This window comes from Microsporum canis, genomic scaffold, assembly GCF_000151145.1.
Source record: "Microsporum canis CBS 113480 supercont1.4 genomic scaffold, whole genome shotgun sequence".
Lineage (NCBI taxonomy): Eukaryota > Fungi > Ascomycota > Eurotiomycetes > Onygenales > Arthrodermataceae > Microsporum > Microsporum canis.
The window spans coordinates 467,879-487,555 of NW_003299166.1; the positions used below are offsets into that span (position 1 = coordinate 467,879).

At 45.9% G+C, this 19,677-nt stretch overlaps 3 protein-coding genes across 3 annotated transcripts; 2 read left to right on the top strand and 1 right to left on the bottom strand.

Moving 5' to 3' along the window:
* Positions 1-147: 147 nt before the first annotated feature.
* MCYG_04156 (pyrroline-5-carboxylate reductase) lies at positions 148-1,224 on the top strand (the record flags this gene model as incomplete). Its single annotated transcript, XM_002846373.1, has 2 exons — positions 148-217; positions 302-1,224. The coding sequence occupies 2 exons, from the start codon at positions 148-150 to the stop codon at positions 1,222-1,224; spliced, it is 993 nt and encodes a 330-aa protein (XP_002846419.1).
* Positions 1,225-1,508: 284 nt separating this feature from the next.
* Positions 1,509-4,366, bottom strand: MCYG_04157 (chloride channel protein 3; the record flags this gene model as incomplete). Its single annotated transcript, XM_002846374.1, has 6 exons — positions 1,509-2,981; positions 3,033-3,124; positions 3,180-3,294; positions 3,346-3,602; positions 3,661-4,196; positions 4,254-4,366. 6 exons carry the CDS (start codon positions 4,364-4,366, stop codon positions 1,509-1,511), a joined length of 2,586 nt encoding a protein of 861 aa, XP_002846420.1.
* A 348-nt stretch (positions 4,367-4,714) lies between these two features.
* On the top strand, positions 4,715-19,586 carry MCYG_04158 (midasin; the record flags this gene model as incomplete). Its single annotated transcript, XM_002846375.1, has 6 exons — positions 4,715-7,593; positions 7,693-11,929; positions 11,982-12,528; positions 12,580-12,734; positions 12,795-16,328; positions 16,419-19,586. 6 exons carry the CDS (start codon positions 4,715-4,717, stop codon positions 19,584-19,586), a joined length of 14,520 nt encoding a protein of 4,839 aa, XP_002846421.1.
* Between the last annotated feature and the right edge of the window lie 91 nt (positions 19,587-19,677).

A 19,677-nucleotide genomic window follows, 5' to 3' on the forward strand; every position in this document is an offset into this window, starting at 1 on the left:
ATAAAACTTCGTCATATAAAAACAGCCTCAGTTCCCGTGCGAACTCCCAAGAACGCCTCTTGCGCCCTTTATTCTCCAGTTTCACCCCTCTCCTTCGACTCTTAATCCTTTTTTTCGACTGTTTTCCACGCTACGACACCTGCAATCATGTCTTCATTCATGGATGGAACCCTTTCTCTCGGTCACTCTGGGACTACAGTGACGTTTCTTGGATGTGGTAGGTTCCTCCCGCGGCCGGGGCTAGGGATGCATGTTCCGAAGAAAAACAAATGAGTGACTGCGGCTAACTTGGCGCCATCAGGAACCCTTGGGACTTCGATCCTGTCCGGCATAATGGCATCTCTCTCTGAACCCAGGAGTTCGTCAGCCTATCCTCCACTGTCAGGTTCCGCCACGCCTTCAGAGGGTTTGCCCTTGCACCAGATCCCATCTCGATTCATTGCCTGTGTACGAAGGGCCGAGTCGGTGAAGCGTATACAGCATATCCTGAGCCCGTACCACCTTCCCTTGACCATTCTGCAAAACGAGAACGTCAAAGGTGTCACCGACAGTGATGTCGTCATCCTCGGCTGCAAGCCATACATGCTGAATGACGTTCTCAATGTTCCCGGAATGAGAGATGCCCTCAAGGGTAAACTCTTGATCAGTATCCTTGCTGGTGTGCCGGCTGAACAGATCGAAGAGGTCCTGTACAAGGACTCTGATGTTGACATGGCAGACAGATGTCGTGTCGTTCGTGCGATGCCAAACACTGCCGCCATTGTTAGGGAATCGATGACCGTCATTGCTAGCACCAACCCGCCACTTTCCCACATCCAGAACACAATGGTTGCCTGGATCTTCACTCGTGTGGGTCGTGTCATCACTCTCCCCCCACACATCATGGACGCAAGCACTGCTCTGGCTGGATCCGGCACTGCTTTCGTCGCCCTTGTTTTGGAGGCCCTGGCTGACGGAGCCGTCGCCATGGGTCTCCCAAGAGCCGAATCACAGTTGATGGCTGCTCAAGTTATGCGTGGAACCGCTGGGATGGTTCTCAACGGTGAGCACCCGGCTCTGATTCGTGAGAAAACTAGCACCCCTGGTGGTTGCACTATCGGTGGCCTTCTTGTTCTCGAGGAAGGGCGAGTCCGAGGAACGATCGCACGCTCTGTTAGAGAGGCAACCGTCGTTGCCAGTCAACTTGGCAAGGGTGTCCAGGGCGTTAACGGAACAAGATTCTAATTCTAATTATTTGTTGTATAATACTCATACCCCGTTCTGTACATTGGGCTGGTCTACCCTCCACACAATTTGTCAACACGATTCCCCTTGGTTCATGATAAACTGTACAAAAAAAACTTTTGATACCTTCATTTCTTTTGTTACCATAGATGGTTAAAAGGTGGGTGCATGGACATAGGCTTAAAACAAAATAGCTCTACTTATTCGTATGACTCAATTTTAGAGGGATATTGAATTGGACTATTATCAAATACATTACTTATACAAGCATGAATGTGTCTTTCTCATAACATGTTTCCATCATCGTCAACGGGGCTAACAAGCATCGGGTTATCAGAACGGGTTGACAAACCGTGTTCTCCCAAGCCGTCTGTCCGCAATATACCCCTATCAACCCCAGTGCCGTTTTCCCCTTGGGACTCATTAAGAATATACCAGATATCCTTCTTCGTCAAGAAACCTTCTAACCTCCCTCTATTAACGATAAGCACATACCGGAGGCCAAGCCTCTGAAACATATTTACCACAATCTGAAAATTGGCATGTATGTTAAGTGTGATGGGGGTCTGGTCCATCCATGGGCGAAGGTCAAGAGTTTCGGCAGGATCGGCAAACGGCTGGTGTGAGAAAAAGGCTTGTGTCTCTGGAGATAGATTCCCTGAATGGCGAGAGGATGAGACCTTCAAGGCATATGATAGTTCGTTGCGCGAAATATAACCAAGTAGTGTAGGGCTGGCCATGTCCGAAACCACAGGGAATCCGCGGTAGGGGGTACTGGAAAGCAAGTTATTCAGGGATTCAACAGTGTGTCCGACGGCGGTGATTAATGTCAGATCGTTGACGCTAGTCATAACCTGGCTAACCGGTACGTCTGGAGGCGCACTATCGTCTTTCTGGTCCAGGAATGGATACTCATTTAGATGTATCCAGGATTCATAAATGCCATGCTTCCCAAATATATCACCACACCACTTGGAAAGCATAACGGCAATCATAATAGGAATGACATGTGTTAAGGCTCCTGTTAGCTCAAACATGATAACAACAATTGACACCGTCATCCTAGTGGCTCCTCCTAAAGCAGCTGCGGCTCCAACAATCGCATATGTGTCTGGTGTGACGCAAGGCCCGCCAGGTTCGCAATCACTAAAAAATAGAGAATTTGGATGCGCCTTTTGCCATATGCTAACGGCTGTGCCGAGAGCCCGACCATATAACGCACCGATGGCAAGAGACGGAAGAATTACGCCAGCAGGAATATCCAAGCCAAACGTAATCGACGCAAGCAAGAACCCAAGAGTTGCAGCGAAGACCAGAGCCCAGACTGTCCCGGGAGAGTCAGCATTACTCTTACAAAGTCCAAATTCATCACCGGGAGTCTTTGCACATTCCGCAAAAAGAGCGTGTAAAAGCTCTGATAATTGTGCTTTCATAAAGGAGTTTGGAAAATTTATTAGGCCGGTTAACAGAGCCACGAAGACAACTTCGAGGACAGGGAAAGAAAAACTCCGGGACTTTCGCCATCTAAAGACCTGTATATTTAATTTGATGAACAATCCACCGTACAGACCTCCGAAAATGCCGAGTAAAATGAATGGTAGAATCTCAATAGGATGCCATCCCCGAGAATCGGTGACCTGGTAAAGGACGATGTTTCCTGTGCGGAATGGATTAAGAGCATGTAAAGCGATTGCTGCCGCCATAGCACAAACGAAGCTTTGCCACATGGTTTTATCAGGAAAGTAGTAGGAAAGTTGCTAGTTCGAGTTAGCAGACTTAGACCCAGTTATGGGGGCGGGACATCATGCCTCAAGACTGAACAACACGCCGCCTATAGGAGATCCGAATGCTACTGATATCCCAGCAGCTGCGGCTGCAGATAGGACTTCTCTCTTCCTTGCTATATAGAATTTGAGAATACAGATAAAAAGATGTATAAAAGGCTTGGTACTCACCTTCATTTTGATTGAGACTGCTGAATGGTTTCATGATCACATTTGCACAGCAACATGCAACATGGACTAAGGGGCCCTCCTTCCCTAACCACATACCGGATGCCACAGAAAGGCACTATAAAAGGGTGAGCCTGAGACGTTTACATTAGAAGCTAAGGATACTTACCAGGCCAACGGATTTGATCGTTAATGTCCATAGTCCCATGAATCGTTTGATCACAAAGCCTCCTAAAATTGTTTTAATTTCAGGAATTCCGCTGTGTTTTGCGTGAGTGGCATAGGACGTGACTAATATAGCGGCACTAGTAGCAAACAAAATCGAGTACAGGATGAAGACCATATACTCTGCAATGAAACCACCAGCTTTAGACTGGATATGGAATGCATCACGCCATAGGATCCAATGCCTGCAATCGGCCGGATCTAAAGAATGTAAGAACTTGGCCACAAGTTTTCATTAACTTAACGTTGGGAGTCGTACCATCATATCCCCAGCAACAGAAACTTCGATTGAGGTAAAATTTCCCCCCTTCCATACCTGACTGGCAGTATCCCACTTTTATATCAGCAAGCCAACGGCTTGCTATATCAATGCATCCTGCTAGAAGACCAACTGCTAAGCCGGTTATAATTAGTACCAGCCAAACCTGACTTGCATCTAGCAGCTGCCGGAACGTGCCCAGCAAGCCAGGGTTGTTTGCGTTCAGGTGTCGTATCCGCTGCCTCTCTTTTGCGTATTCAAAAATCCAATCAATCGCAGTCAAGTTGTCATATCCTACTCTTCTCCCGGGTCCTTCGATATACCAGTCCAATGGCGCTCCAGGCTTCTGGGATGAACCGGACTCATTGTGCCCTCTGATGTTATCTTGAGCAGTTGTATTATGCTGTGGCTCCGGTGTACTCTCGTCGATACTTCTATGGCTGCCATGAGATGGCAGAGGTGTATCGTGCGTGCTGCCAAATATACTGTGGAGGCCGAAACGTGATGGAGGTTTCTGTCTGCGCTTAAAGGTGATCCTTCGAATGGAAGTTAGAGATTTATTCCGAAATAGCTGCTGAGGCAGGTTAACTTACGGTTCCTCTGGTGATTCCTGGATTTGATTAAAAGATCGTGGTAGCCCATGGTCCGCGCGATCCGTGCTAACAGCATCTGCCATGTCTATTGATAGTTCCCCAGGCACCGCCATTCCATCTCGTGCAGCAGGACCTATGCTGGCCGCAGGGTTTGCACAACAAGCCCGATCATAGAGCTGCGTCTGGAATCTTCTTCTCTGTCGTAAATATTATTCTGAGGCTAGAGCTACCGTAATTAATATTGCTACCTGCTTTTCGTCCATAAATTGCGGTCGTTTCACAGCTGGTCAATGCGCAGAAAAGGCCGTATATCACGTGACAACAAATGCGCAGGCGGTGAGAGATGGCAGAAATAAAGTTTCGGCAGAAAACTATCTCGATAAGGAAATTTTTTGAGATTTGATAAAGTTATCAAATTCCTGTGCGTACAGGAAAAGTTGCGCTGTGTAGGAGCTCTCAAGATGGAAGCTATACCAGCTGAGCCGGAGTTCTCAATAGAACCTGGCCTTTTACATAAACTACCCGAGGAGCTGTCACAAACGATTCTTCAAGCTCCAGCCAGTGTCCAACAGGAGCGATTGGTGCTGGCTTCTTTAGATCCGAGCTATACAGCTATATTATTCCCATTGCTAGAACCCGTCTTTGTGGACATAGCTGCTCAATGGCTTTCTCTAGATCTTACTGTCCATCTTGACAAAGTTATCTCGGCATTTTCACGGATCTTGCCGCATTCCCCATACTTACGGCCGTTTGCTGAGAGAGCACTTCGGACCCAGAACGTATGCTTGCCGTTATTCTCAGAGCAGTGTCCTTCAGATATTTTACATATCAAGGATGGTTCTCTTTTATCATTGCTACTCTCAGCTTTCCGGCTGCTGAGTTTCGATGTGGGCACCTTTTCACCGTTCATATTTCCTGATCAGCTGCAAGCTCTATTCCTCCACTCCGACAGGATAATACGATGTATGGCAATCCGCTGTTTTTGCCTACATATCCGAGCCGCAGACGCTATTTTGGAGAATATGCTTAGCCGGTATTGCGGTGATGGCCCTCTTGATTCCAAGTGGGAAAACCAGATTGTTGATTTCAGGTTGATCAGCTTCTGGGAGGAACAGAGATATAATGACCTTGAAACGGCACTACACATTGCCCGACGAAACTGCAATAAGGGTTTCTTTGAGTTATGGATTAAGTATTTCCGATCATCGAGTTTTACAGCTGAAATCGGAGGAGTTCTTATCCCTACATTGAAACGGAGCACCAGAACTCAGCCATTTAAGCTAGTGCAAACACCAGCTGTCCGAACTAATCTTCGTAAGGTGGGAGAGGCACTCCTATCCCAAGACCCACTACTACTTGTCGGGCAACCAGGAGCTGGAAAAACATCACTAGTCATGGAAGCTGCGAGTGAGATGGGAAATTTATCATCCATGATAACATTGCACTTGAACGAACAAACGGATTCTAAGAGTTTATTAGGTGTCTATTCGACATCGGGTCAAAGTGGCAGCTTTAAGTGGCAACCGGGGGTATTGACTCAAGCAGCCAGAGAAGGAAGGTGGATTTTAATTGAAGATCTAGATCGTGCACCAGCGGAGGTAATCTCAGTTATCCTACCTTTGATTGAGAATCGAGAACTTGTTATTCCAAGTCGACAAGAACATATTCGCTGTGCGGAAAGCTTCCGGGTTATTGCGACAATGAGATCCTTTTTAAACGGCAGAGGAGATGAAGTTTTGCCAGGAAATGCTACGCTTGGGGGCCGACTGTGGAATACGATACGCGTTTCACCATTACCAATGGATGAGGTCTCACAAATTGTCAAGAACGAATTTCCTCTACTTGACCTTACTCGATATGCTGATATATTCCTGCCCCTCTATTCTCGAATCATTTCAACACTTGTCGGACGCGGAGCGTCGAGGCGGGTGCAAGGAAGGCCCATAGGGCTCCGAGATTTGATGAAATTTTGCGGTAGGGCAGAGACACGCTTAAGAAGGCTAGGGATCAAGAGGGGGAACGAATCGGTACCAGCTCGTATCGATGACGAATTTTTTATGGACGCTGTTGACTGCTTTGTTGCCCATATCCCAGACAATGAATTGCGTTTAGCTCTTGCGAGTAACATTGCCGAAGAAATGCATATCCCACCGCAAAAAATGAGGTTCTGTCTTTTGGAGCGTGTCCCAACTTACTCCAACGAGGCTTCAGAGCTAATAATTGGAAGGGAGACCTGCCAAAAGACCAAATCACGGAACAAGGATGGATCAAAGTCTAAACAGAGTAAATCTTTTGCTGCTACAAAAGCCTCCCTGCGGCTAATGGAACAAGCTGCTGCTGCCCTTCAAGTATCAGAGCCTATACTACTTGTTGGAGAGACTGGTATTGGTAAAACTGCGGTCGTGCAGCAATTAGCAGCATTATTGAATCAGCGGTTGACTGTCGTCAATTTATCCCAGCAAAGTGAGGCCTCAGATCTCCTAGGTGGGTATAAACCTGTGAATCTTCGTTCAATAGCAATACCACTAGTGGATGAATTCAATGCACTGTTTGAGTCCACATTCTCAGTCAAAAAAAACCAGAAGTTTTTATCCTCGGTTGCAAAGAGCGTTGGTGCTGGAAATTGGCCTCGTCTAGTCAATGTACTAAACGAAGCTGTTACAATGGCCGCTGACTTGTTTAGTGTGTCAAAAAAGACCCAAAGTGATGCAAACGAGTTAACTGAGCAACCAACCAAAAAGAGAAAGCTGGATAGTCCAAAGTATAGTTCGCTTTCAGCAAAGTGGTCATCATTTGCATCAGATTTCCGACAATTTGAAGCCAGAGTTTTACGAGGAGATGCTAAATTTTCCTTTGCTTTTGTCCAAGGAAAGATTGTGAAGGCATTGAGAAATGGTGAATGGGTGCTACTGGATGAGATTAATCTTGCATCACCTGACACCCTTGAGAGTATTGCGAGCCTATTACATCATGGGCGTGATGGCAATCCATCAGTTTTACTCCCAGAAGCTGGCGAGATGGAACGAGTTATTGGTCACCCAGATTTCCGAATATTCGGAGCAATGAATCCTGCTACAGATGCGGGAAAACGGGATCTAGCCCCTGGACTGAGATCTAGATTTACAGAGCTCTATGTTAGATCCCCCGACAGCGATATAGATGACCTCCTGAGTCTGATACGTACTTACCTTGGCCCCCTACTGAACCGTGATTCCCGAGTCGCCTCAGACCTTGCCAGCGTCTATCTCGAAACAAAAAGATTGGCGATAGAGAATCAATTAACAGATGGTGCTGGTCACAAACCACATTTCAGCATCAGAACTCTTGTTCGCACTTTGATGTATGTGACAGACCAGGCACATATATATGGTGTTCGTCGTGCTGTGTATGAAGGATTCTCAATGAGTTTTTTGACTCTTCTGAGTAAGGACTCTGAAAGACTCGTTATTCCTCTACTGGAAAAACATATATTTGGGAAGGTTGGCAATGCGAGGTCAATATTATCACAAACTCCCCGAGAGGTCAACGATGGAGCGACATACGTCCAATATAAACACTATTGGATGCAAAAGGGAGATTTTCCGCCAGAGTCCCAACCTCACTACATCATTACCCCATTCATTGAAAGGAATCTTATGAACCTTGTACGAGCAAGCTCGACTCGACGGTTCCCTATTCTCCTCCAAGGACCAACATCTTCCGGGAAAACAAGTATGGTTGAGCACCTTGCTAAACTTTCTGGAAACAAATTTGTGAGGATCAATAACCATGAACATACGGATCTTCAGGAGTATCTGGGATCGTATGCTACGGGTGAAGATGGTACTCTAAAATATCAAGACGGTGTTCTTGTTGAGGCATTGAAAAGAGGATACTGGATAGTACTGGATGAACTTAATCTTGCGCCTACTGATGTTTTGGAAGCCTTAAATCGGCTACTTGACGATAACAGGGAGCTTTTCATTCCCGAGACACAAGAAATCATTCGCCCACATCCAAATTTCATGTTATTCGCTACTCAGAATCCCGCAGGCCTTTATGGAGGGAGGAAAGTGTTGTCTCGTGCGTTCAGAAATAGATTTCTCGAACTACATTTTGATGATATACCAGAAGATGAACTGGAGTTTATCTTGAAGGAGCGTTCACAAATTCCGCCCTCATTCTGCACCAGGATAGTTTCCGTTTATCGACAGTTATCCATACTACGCCAATCAAACCGACTTTTCGAACAGAGAAACAGTTTCGCCACACTTCGTGATCTCTTTAGATGGGCAATGAGACGTGCAGATGATCGCGAACAGTTGGCCGCCCATGGCTTTATGCTCCTGGCTGAAAGAGTTAGGAATAGCCAGGAGCGCGATGCTGTTAAGAGGGTAATAGAAAAGGTCATGGGGGTGAAGCTTAACAAAAGCGAAATATACGGTAAATCTGCCGTTGATGCACGTCTAAAACAATTGTCAGCAGCGATTCCAGAAAACATTGTCTGGACACCGGCCATGAGGAGGCTTTTCATTCTTGTGTCTGAAGCCATTGAGCATAACGAACCCGTTCTCCTTGTCGGGGAGACAGGGTGCGGTAAAACTCAGATATGTCAAGCCATCGCAGAAGCTTATGGAAAGGAACTTTTCATTGTTAATGCCCATGTCAACTTGGAAACAGGAGATCTCATTGGTTCACAGAGACCTATAAGGAATCGATCCTCAATTGCGCAGCAACTCGAGGCAGATATACCTCTACTCTTAAAACAAGCCTATGGCAAATGGGATGAGTCCTTTGAGTCACTTGATAGCCTTAAAAGTGCATTTTATGCAGTGGATTCTTCAGCTTTAGTCAAATGTGACCCTGATCTTATCCAAAGAATAAAGATCAACATCACAAGAACAAATTCTCTTTTTGAATGGGCTGACGGGAGTTTAGTAACTGCGATGAAAACTGGACAACATTTCCTCCTGGATGAACTTTCGCTCGCAGACGACTCAGTCTTAGAACGGCTCAATAGCGTGTTGGAAACCACCAGAACTGTGCTTCTAGCTGAGAAAGGCCCTATTGATTCTCTAATAACTGCCGCTGACGGTTTTCAATTCCTTGGTACAATGAACCCTGGTGGAGATTATGGGAAACGAGAGCTTTCTGCAGCGTTGAGGAATCGACTTACAGAAATTTGGGTTCCCGAGCTGCTAGAGGATGACGATATATTACCTATATTAGAGGCCAAGGTCCAGTCACCTCTACGTAATGTTCCTCAGGGAATGATTGTCTTTGCGAAATGGTTCAAGGAAAAGTTCCGAGGCACGCAATCTTCAATATCAGTCCGTGACCTATTGGCCTGGGCAGAATTTATTAACTCTTGTACCCAGTTGGAAGCAGATTCGGCTGTTGTACACGGTGCCTGCCTAGTCTATATAGACGGCCTTGGTGCAAACCCATCTGCACTGCTAGCATCAACTTCCGGTGATCTTGAAAGAGACAGGCACTCTTCTTTGGAAAAGCTAGGAATGCTATTTTCGATTGATGCTCTATCAATTTATAAACAAAACTCAACAATGCAACTTGGCAGAAATAGCTTGAAAATTGGTCAATTTTCCCTATCTCTCGGGCCTAATTCTAACCCGGACTCAAAATTTGCGCTTGATGCGCCCACTACCCTATCTAATACGGTTCGCGTTGTGCGTGGCCTCCAGTCTAGCAAACCAATTCTGTTAGAAGGAAGTCCCGGGGTTGGAAAGACCACCTTGGTTTCAGCGCTGGCACAGGTTATAGGGGTGCAGCTTACTCGAATTAACTTGTCCGAGCAAACCGATCTAACCGATCTTTTTGGGTCAGACGTCCCTACTGATGGAGGTGACATCGGTAGCTTCGCATGGAGTGATGCTCCATTTTTGCGTGCCATGCAGCATGGCGGATGGGTCCTTTTGGATGAAATGAATCTCGCCTCACAATCCGTCCTCGAAGGGTTGAATTCATGTTTAGATCATCGTCAACAAGTGTACATTGCGGAATTGGGGCAAACTTTCAAGCGGCACCCTGATTTTGTCTTATTCGCCGCGCAGAATCCGCACCATCAAGGAGGCGGGCGAAAAGGACTTCCAGCATCCTTTGTAAACAGATTTACAGTTGTGTATGCGGACTCATTTACCTTTCATGACCTGGAAATTATTTGTCGTAGGCTAAGCCCTACATGTCCAGAAGACAAAATCAAGAAGCTTGTCGAATTCATCACTACCCTGAATACAAAGCTGCTCACGGATCGTCGACTTGGAGCCCTAGGAGCGCCTTGGGAGGTCAATATTCGAGATATCTCTCGCTGGCTTAAACTGTTTACTTCCAGCCCTATCGAGATATCACCTTCTCAATATCTTGACGTGGTCATCTCACATAGGTTCAGGACTGCTCCTGATAGGTTGTTCATTTCTCAGCTATACAAAGACGTCTTTGGTACTATACCTGACACTAAAAACTATTATCACAACCTCAGCCCATATTCGTATCAAGTTGGCCTGGGGAAATTGGACCGGAACCCAAAGTTGTATGATTCCTCGGTTAACGACTCCAAAGAGTTCCCTCGCAATCTGCATATTACTGAATCTATGATGCTTTGTGTAGAGAACTGTTGGCCATGCTTATTGGTTGGACCATCAGGCTGTGGAAAGACTTCTAGCATACGGCGACTTGCTGCCTTGAGTGGTGCTAAACTTGTTGAACTTGCTCTTAATTCCGATACAGATGCCATGGACCTTATCGGTGGCTTTGAGCAACGAGACAGCCACCGGCAATATATTTCATTTGCCAACGAGCTTGTTCACTTTTTGCGAAATCAAATTGTGATTGCTTATTCGCAAACTGATGGTGGTGGCGCCTCCTTTGGAGCGAAGTTAGTAGAGTTATACCAAATGACCATGCATAGTTCCTTCAACCCACAATCACTCTTAGGCCCTCTCTCTGAAATAGCTCAACACCACCCAGATAAATTATTTCGGGATATCTATGAGCAGTGCAGGCGGGTATGTATCGATGAGGGCTATGGAGAAGCTGGATTTGAATGGACGGAGGGTATCTTGATCCATGCGATGAAACAAGGCAGCTGGGTGGTTCTAGATAACGCCAACCTTTGCAATGCCACTGTCTTGGACCGTTTGAACTCCCTTCTTGAACCGAATGGCTGTCTCATTATGAATGAACGCAAATCTCCAGATGGCCTTGCGCAGATTATCGCACCGCATCCCGATTTTCGACTGTTTCTAACGGTAGACCCTCGACATGGCGAACTTTCTCGAGCTATGCGAAACAGATCTATCGAAATTTTCTTTCTGCAGGAAGATGAAATAAACCGTTCTTGTTTGAGTGGAGCGAGGTACTTGAACGAATCCGCCATATATCGTATCCGGGAATGCGTAAACTTGAATCGTTTCCATAATTTCTCAAAGAAAAGCCTTCAATCGATTGGGGTTGCCCTTGATCATTTATCACCTCGGGATATGACGTATCTTCAGCATTCCATCAAACAATTTGCCCAGCTATGGTCTAGAGACTCGGCCATGTCACCTAGAATTGCGGAATCAATGATTGAGAGTTATACTACTCTTCTCAACAAGGACGCAATGATTGGGTGGGTGCAACCCCATAATCATAGTAGAAACATCATATACAAGAATGTCGATAGCCAGGAAAAGATAGAGGTTTGTGTTTTATACCCCATATACATATATGTCCTGTTAACATTGTGTTTAGCCGCTACATCCACTCATAAATGAGCCGCGGCTTTTGGTATCTCTCCCCATAAAGAGTTGTCGAATGAAACTTGCCCAGGCGGCAAAACTGCAAGAACTTCAGTTACGAACTGTTCAATTTTACCAACAACTTTGCCAAACGGAATTTATCGCAGGGAGCAAAAAATCGGTAGATATGAGCCTCATAGAACGGTCTATGACGTCGGGAGCTATTCGGTCACATTTGAAAGATTCGACCCAACCTGTTTCCAATTTTCTATACGGCTGTTGCAATGCCCTTAACGAATATCTAAGTGCACTGATTTTGGAAACATGCCCTGATGAAGTCCCTCGGATGCTGGAAGACATCTTAAACTTTTGTTGGGATATCTTCCAATTAACACAGTCCAGGCTCCTGGATGATGCCGTCTTTTCGGCATATCTCCTTATTGGAAAAAACATTGTTGCTAGGTTTGAACATCTTCACCTAGATCTTCTAAACAATTTTACAGAACTTTTGAGCTTATTTAATTCCAATTGGAAGTTAACCTCTGGAGAAAGCATGCAGCGTATGTGGAACATGTGGCGCCCTGCCACACCTACTGATTCCCATCAATTAGAACAAAAGGTGCAATTCCAAGAGCTTCGAGCAAGATATGATCGAATTGCTTTGAAATCTAGGGTTCCTATCCCTGAGTTGGGCCGGCTCTATGACCTATTTTTACGCGCCCAAACGTCGATTTTACAGGGGGCTGAGAGCGTAGCTTTACTGCCTGTAAGTTAAGACCCTATGTTTTATATTTCTATGCCCCTTTTTATTGATAAGTTTGATTAGGAATTGAACAAAACGATAAATCATTTTGAGGCTCAGGCATTGAAACCTGACTTCTATGGCACTCCTCACTTTGCTACAGAGTTCGAAACGCTCTGTCAATATAACGACTTGGCAGATACCAGCCCTTACAATAATGCCCTACTTCCGGCATCTATCAAGCTGCTAGCTGGCAGAGCATCCCAACCCAATGAAATATCTACCATTGGCAATATAGTCCCCGGGCTTCTATCCAAACTTACGCAGTACCTTGGAAGTCAACACTCATCTTGTGGTCCTTTGGCATTGCTAGGGAATATTACTAACTCCCTTGTGCATAAATTTCAGAGTATTGGTGATGTTCCTCTTGGCCAAATGGATCTTCTGGGGTCTGAAGTCAGTCTCCTCCTGGAAGGATTGGCTGCGAACACTTATCAACTTTCCACCCACCAAGCCCTCTTCCTTCAGCACCGACTAGCACAGTTGTTCAAGGAGCTCATACAGTGTCACACCGATTTAGTTGAGCCTGACTCGTTTAGTACGGCGATCAGATATTTACAAGACTTGCAAACGAGAGGAATTGAGAACCCACCACCTACTAATTGGAAAATCGAAAATCGTCCAGAGTATTCAAATAATACATTCTCCCGTTACGTACTTGGGGGCGAGATTCCGAGCTTGTTCCAAACTATCTGTGAATCCCAAGCCAGTCAAGAAGTTATTGGTCAATTAGGAAAGCTTTTGGTTAGGCTATCTATAGGGCTGCTACACTGCTATGTCCCAAATCTGCCCTTTGATCCATCCCTGAACTTAGCCATTGATCATAAAATGCATACCCAAAGGCAGCAAGAGAAGTCCGTGAAGCTTGACTGTCTTCGAACATGTGAGCTTCTATTCTCTGGTCAGGATTCAACCCTCCGCATTGAAACCGCTAAAGATGAGCTTGACCTCGTTGGCTCTGCCCCTCCGAACACTCCAGTGACTCGCCCTGAAATTTCAAAGCTAGATGACGTGCAAGCTCAATTTACAAGTATTCTCAGTTCCATCTTAAATCAACCTATAGAGTATATTCTCTCAGCTACAACCAATGCTGGAATATCCTCCAATAACAAATCTTCCCAGGCTTCAAGGACTTTGCTCCAGCTCAACATCCGACAAATTGCCCGTCGACTTTCCCTTAACTGCCCCGGTTATGACGATATAACTATCCTACCTGTCAGGTTCCTTCAGCTTCTTGACCAAGGGATAGAGTTAATCCGCCATAGTTGTAAATATTCCACCCAAGATTCTTCTACCATCCGCTTCATTTGCGGAACAACTCCCTTCTTGGGTTCACATTTACCAGATCTGCCATTTTCCCCTTCTCATTCCTTCAAAGGAAACCAGGATACAAATGCAGAGGTAGAAATTCACCGGCTGTTGCTACTAGGCGCCGCTCAAAATATAGATGAGCAGACCCTTTCGATATCTATTCATAAAGAAGTCTTGCATGATGTCCTCGATAGAGCTTACTCCTTATGGAAGGAGAAGCTAGAAAAAGATCAATCTCAGGAAGCCGAAAAATCCAAATTCTACCATTATCGAGGGTCATTTGAACATGATGAGGAGTCGGAGTCCGCAGAAATGCTCCAGCTCTTCCCTACTTACGACAATCACGACCAGCCTAGCGATGAAGATGCGAAACCCGGAATTCAAACTGACGACCTTCGCATGAAATTTTTCACGGCCTTCAGGAACCTTTTCATTCATGAGAATAAAGCTTCCCGCTTGAAAACTGTGGTTAAGGAGGGACTCCGCTTAGTTGGGTCTCTCTCTCATCAATCAGGACTGGCTCTATCTCCTATAGATCCCAGGTTTCATCTAGCCCCGGTCTTCCTCCTCTCAGAAGATATTCATCAAACACGCAAGGCCACCAACTACAACTTTTACACTGATGCCAACATAGAAGAAGTGAAAAAGTTTGCTTCTCTTGTCCAAAGAGTGCAAGTTCGCTTTTTAGAACTCCAGGGGTCATGGCCTGAGCATGCAACCCTTGCTGATGTTGTGGACCGATGTTCTAAAATTTTCAAGTTTCAGCATCGAGAACCACTTGCTAAATTCCTTACAATGGCTGAGAAACTTCATGAGCATGTACATGAATGGCAAACAGTTGCGAGCAAAGAATACTCCGCAGTTGACTGTTACAATGAGCTAACCTCGACCTTGATTCACTGGAGGCGGCTTGAACTATCTACTTGGTCCCGTTTATTGGACATGGAAGATGAAAAATGCCTGGAGCAAGCAGCAGCCTGGTGGTATATGGCATACGAAGTTATCGTTGCTGCACCGCTACAGCTAGCCCAAGAAAAACAGCAGCTGGATAGCCATGTTGCTGACCTGCTACTGACGCTAGAAAAATTCCTCCAAACAACTTCCATGGGCCAGTTTTCTTCCCGCATCGATCTTATTGATAAGTTCAGGATGCTACTTGTGCTTTATTCCCCTGGGCTCCCAGCCTTGAAACAAGTGGTTACGGCACTAGATAACCTACTCAGCCATTACGCGCCTTTCATTTCTTCAGTGAAAACCTCGCTACAAACAGGACGGCAAAGCCTGGAGAAGGAGTTAAAAGAACAGGTTCAACTGGCAAGCTGGAAAGATACAAACATCACAGCGCTCCGTGAAACCGCACGGCGCTCTCATCATAAACTGTTCAAAATCATCCGAAAATACCGTTCGTTATTAGCACAACCCTGCGAGGAGCTCCTTGCAAGGGAAATTCCAGACACTACCCAAGGATCTCAAGACCTACCTATCTCCGGAACCCACCATCTGAGGGACGTAGATTCCGCTGCAGTGAGCCTTTATCAAAATAATGAGGAGCTATGGAATCAAAGGCCAGCGCGATTCCAAAACCCTGATTCTACAGCCAAAAGTATGTCCCGAGTTTATGAAAGCGCCTTGCCGGAGTTTCAAGCTACCATTGAACTGGAAGCCATCATGATTGATGTGGTTTCTTCTATTTCAGAATTTCAAAAGCGAACTCCAAAAACCCTGACAGAGGAAAACAAGGAGGAGATCCAACATCTCAAGGCCCAGAAGCGAAGCTTTTATGCTGCAAAACTGAAAGAACTGCGCCATATGGGCCTCAGGTCGAACCTTGGAACAGACTTGCTCGATAAGCAATCCTCCGTTAGCCTAGTTCTTGCTACTACTCCAAACTTCAGCTCCTATCATTTAGTTCCCGTGGCTTCTAACGCAGACAAGTACTTCCACCGTTTCCTTCATATGGTCCCAAGCGTACGCCGAGTGGCGCGAAACTACTCCGAAGACCTGAGCAATGTCGAAGCTGGACGGAGTGCCGGGTTCACGGAAGGCTTTCTATATCAGATGCTAAAACAAAGGGAAATTCTATCTCCTGCCTTGGCTTCACTTGAGTGTCTTGTGAACACCGTCAAGTTGGCTACCGCTATGTCGAGAAATACAACAGTAGCGGGTGAAGGGGCTTCTAGGCAGCAGCACACGATTTACCGGGCCCTTAAATGGCTACCAACCATCATAGAGCTATCTTCAACAGTCGTAAGTATCCATGCCAGGCACGCTCATACTAACTCCTCGGCAATACTTGCTTCCTTGACGTCTTGGACGGAATCTGCAACAGCGTTGCAGGAACGGCTTAACAACCTTCCAATCCTTCCCCCAGGGTTATCATCTCAATCCCACCAAAATATAATTGCAGATGCGGAAAATTTGCTGGCTGGTATGAAATCCAACATTTTGGCTTACATGGAATCCCGGCCTGAGATAGCCTTCGCCCTCAATCAGCTACTCTTCTGGACAGGATGTGACACTCAAAATACTTCCCAATCGGACCATAACAGTATCGTCAAGTCGTCCTTGAAGCAAGTGGACTCGTCTATGCTCATTGCAATGGACTCAATGCTGGTTGCATTGCAAAGAGTCCAAAGCTCCCTTACAGGCGCCCCTATCTCAACTGATATTGCTGCATGGTTATCTAAGACAGATACCGCATTGTCCAGGTCTCTCTCCGAACTTCATATTGACGATGTCTCTTGTAAATTGAAATCGTCATTTGACAATATAGGGAGTATATCTGATAGTCGTGACTTTAACCTAGCAGTTGCTGCAGTTGCTATCAGTTTACCAGTATTGGAGCAATATCAATCAATTTGCTTGGATTTGGTCAATCGATACGCTGCTTTCCATCATTCTTTGTGCAAATTCGGATACACTCTGGCGAAATCATTCAAGCAAGTGGCATCGGAAGGATTTTGCAGCCCATCTGCGCCATCTGAGCAGCAAGGACAGAGTGACAAGGTAGAGAGCGGCACCGGCCTTGGAGATGGCGAGGGCGCTGAAGATATAAGCAAAGAGGTTCAAGATGACGAGGATCTTTCGGAGCTTGCGCAGCAAAAGCAAGAAGATGGGGACAAGGAAGATATTGAAGGGACTGAAGATGCAGTTAATATGGACAATGAGGAGCTGGAAGGGCAAGAGGCTGCTTTCTCAAAGGAGGATGAGGACGAGGAAAAGGGAGAATCGGGTGAGGAAGACGCAAACGATTTGGATGAAGAGGTTGGAAGTGTTGATGGCTGGGATCCTTCAGCAGTAGATGAAAAGATGTGGGATGGTGCGAATGATAAGGAACAGAAAGATACAGAGAACAACGACGGTAAAGGCAACGAGAAAGCAGAGGAGATATCAGCTGCTGCTGAGCAACGAAAGGAAGACGAATCAGCAAATAAAGAAGTTGATGAGGAACAGGGTACTGCTGACAGCGATGAGGAGGTGCCAGAAGATGAAAAAGAGGGAGTTGGTCGGGAAGACATGGACGTAACCGATCCACATGCACAGGAGGGTGAGGTCCTCGACTTGCCAGAGGATATGGACCTGGATGGCGATAAAAAGGAGGATGAAGGCTCTGACATGGATGACTGTATGAGCGAGGAATCTATGGAAGATGCTGCTAATAAAGATGATTTGCCAGAGGATTCCAACGAACAAGACAATACGGATATGAGATCACAAAGTCCCGATGCTGATATGGCAGAGGCGGTGGATGATGGTAACGAAGAAGATCAAGGGGAAGAGGCCGGCGAGCAAGATTCAGAGCCTCAACATGATGAAGAAAAAGAAAAGCAAGAAGAAGATAAAGGAGATATAATGCCAGTGGAAGATGAACAAAAGACTGACCCTGACAACGCCGTGCCCAGTAACCAGGTCTCTGCAGGTGTTGAACAAGAGCAGAGTAACGAAAAGGGGTCCTCTGGAGACGCTGCCATTGAACAGCCAACTACTAAAACGGAAGACGGTGGTGAAGGTGAAGGCAATGGAATCGAGGAACAAGGTCAACGTGGAAAGGATTCCAACCAAGAAACCAGCGATAGGAACAACAACGAGAAGCAAGATCCGCAGCTCCAGGCGTTTAAGAAGCTCGGTGATATCCTTGAACAGTGGCATAGGTCTCACCGTGAAATATTAGAGGCTTCTGAGAAAGAGAAAGAGCAGAGCCAGGAGCAAGATATTGGTGAAAAAGACGTCGACTTTGAGCATCTCGCGGATGATGAAGACACCGCAGACACACAAGCCCTTGGTCAGGCAAATGAAGAACAATCTCAAGCTATGAACCAGTCCCAGGCAATAGAGTCTGACTTCAAGCCTCAGGATAACGAGTATCTGCCAGATGCTGAAGAGATGGAAGATTCCAGCGCCCCCAATAATCTGGAAGACTTGATGGATGTTGATGCACAGCTCGCCTCGAATGACCAACAGCAACCAACGATCTCCATTTCACGGCCTGGTAATGGAGTTAATTCTTCCCACAGGGAGGAGGGTGATACGGCAGAGAAGGACGAGCTTGATGATGTTGATAGCCATCTTTCCATCATTAATCTATCATCTGATTCCGCCCCCCTGACGCCTCCAGATGAAGCCCGCAGGCTGTGGACCCATTATGAATCCATAACTCATGACCTTTCGCTCTCGTTAACAGAACAGCTTCGTCTTATTCTAGCCCCTACTATGGCCACTAAACTCAGGGGAGACTTCAGGACGGGCAAGAGACTTAATATAAAACGCATCATCCCTTATATTGCTTCTCAGTATAAGCGTGACAAAATATGGATGCGTCGATCTGTGCCGTCGAAGCGAAATTATCAAATAATGCTTGCTGTTGATGATAGCAAATCCATGCTTGAAGGTGCTAGTGGTCAGCTTGCACTCCAGACCCTAGCCTTGGTTGCAAGAAGCTTGAGCATGCTTGAAACTGGTGATCTATGTATCGTCAGCTTCGGGAACGAAGAGCACATCCGCGTTGCTCATGACTTTGGAAAACCGTTCTCTTCAGAGGCTGGGTCCCAGGTATTCCAGCATTTCAGCTATAAACAAACTGGTACAAATGTGCGGCAGCTCATTGCGGATTCTATTGCATTATTCCGCGAAGCTAGAGCGAAGCGGCCATCTTCATCAACTTCTGGTGACCTTTGGCAGCTGGAATTAATCATATCCGATGGTGTTTGCGAAGACCATGATAGGATTACTCGGCTCGTTCGTCAGGCTCACGAAGAGCGCATTATGCTTGTTTTCATCATTGTTGATGCAGTTCAGGAGGAAAGCCGTTCGATCATGAATCTTTCCCAAGCCACCTTTGAATCCAACGGATCTGGACCTGGTGAAGGAAAATGGAAAATGAAAAAGTATCTAGATAGTTTCCCTTTCCCATATTATTTAATTGTGAGGAATGTTCAGGAGTTACCGGGTGTTTTGTCTTTGGCGTTGAAGCAATGGTTTGCAGAGGTGGTGGAGGTTTCTACATAAAAGTATAGGATATATTTCCCTTGCTTGTATTATGAAATGTAAATAGCTATAGAAACTGTTTCAAATTATAATATTCTAGATTTATCTGTCT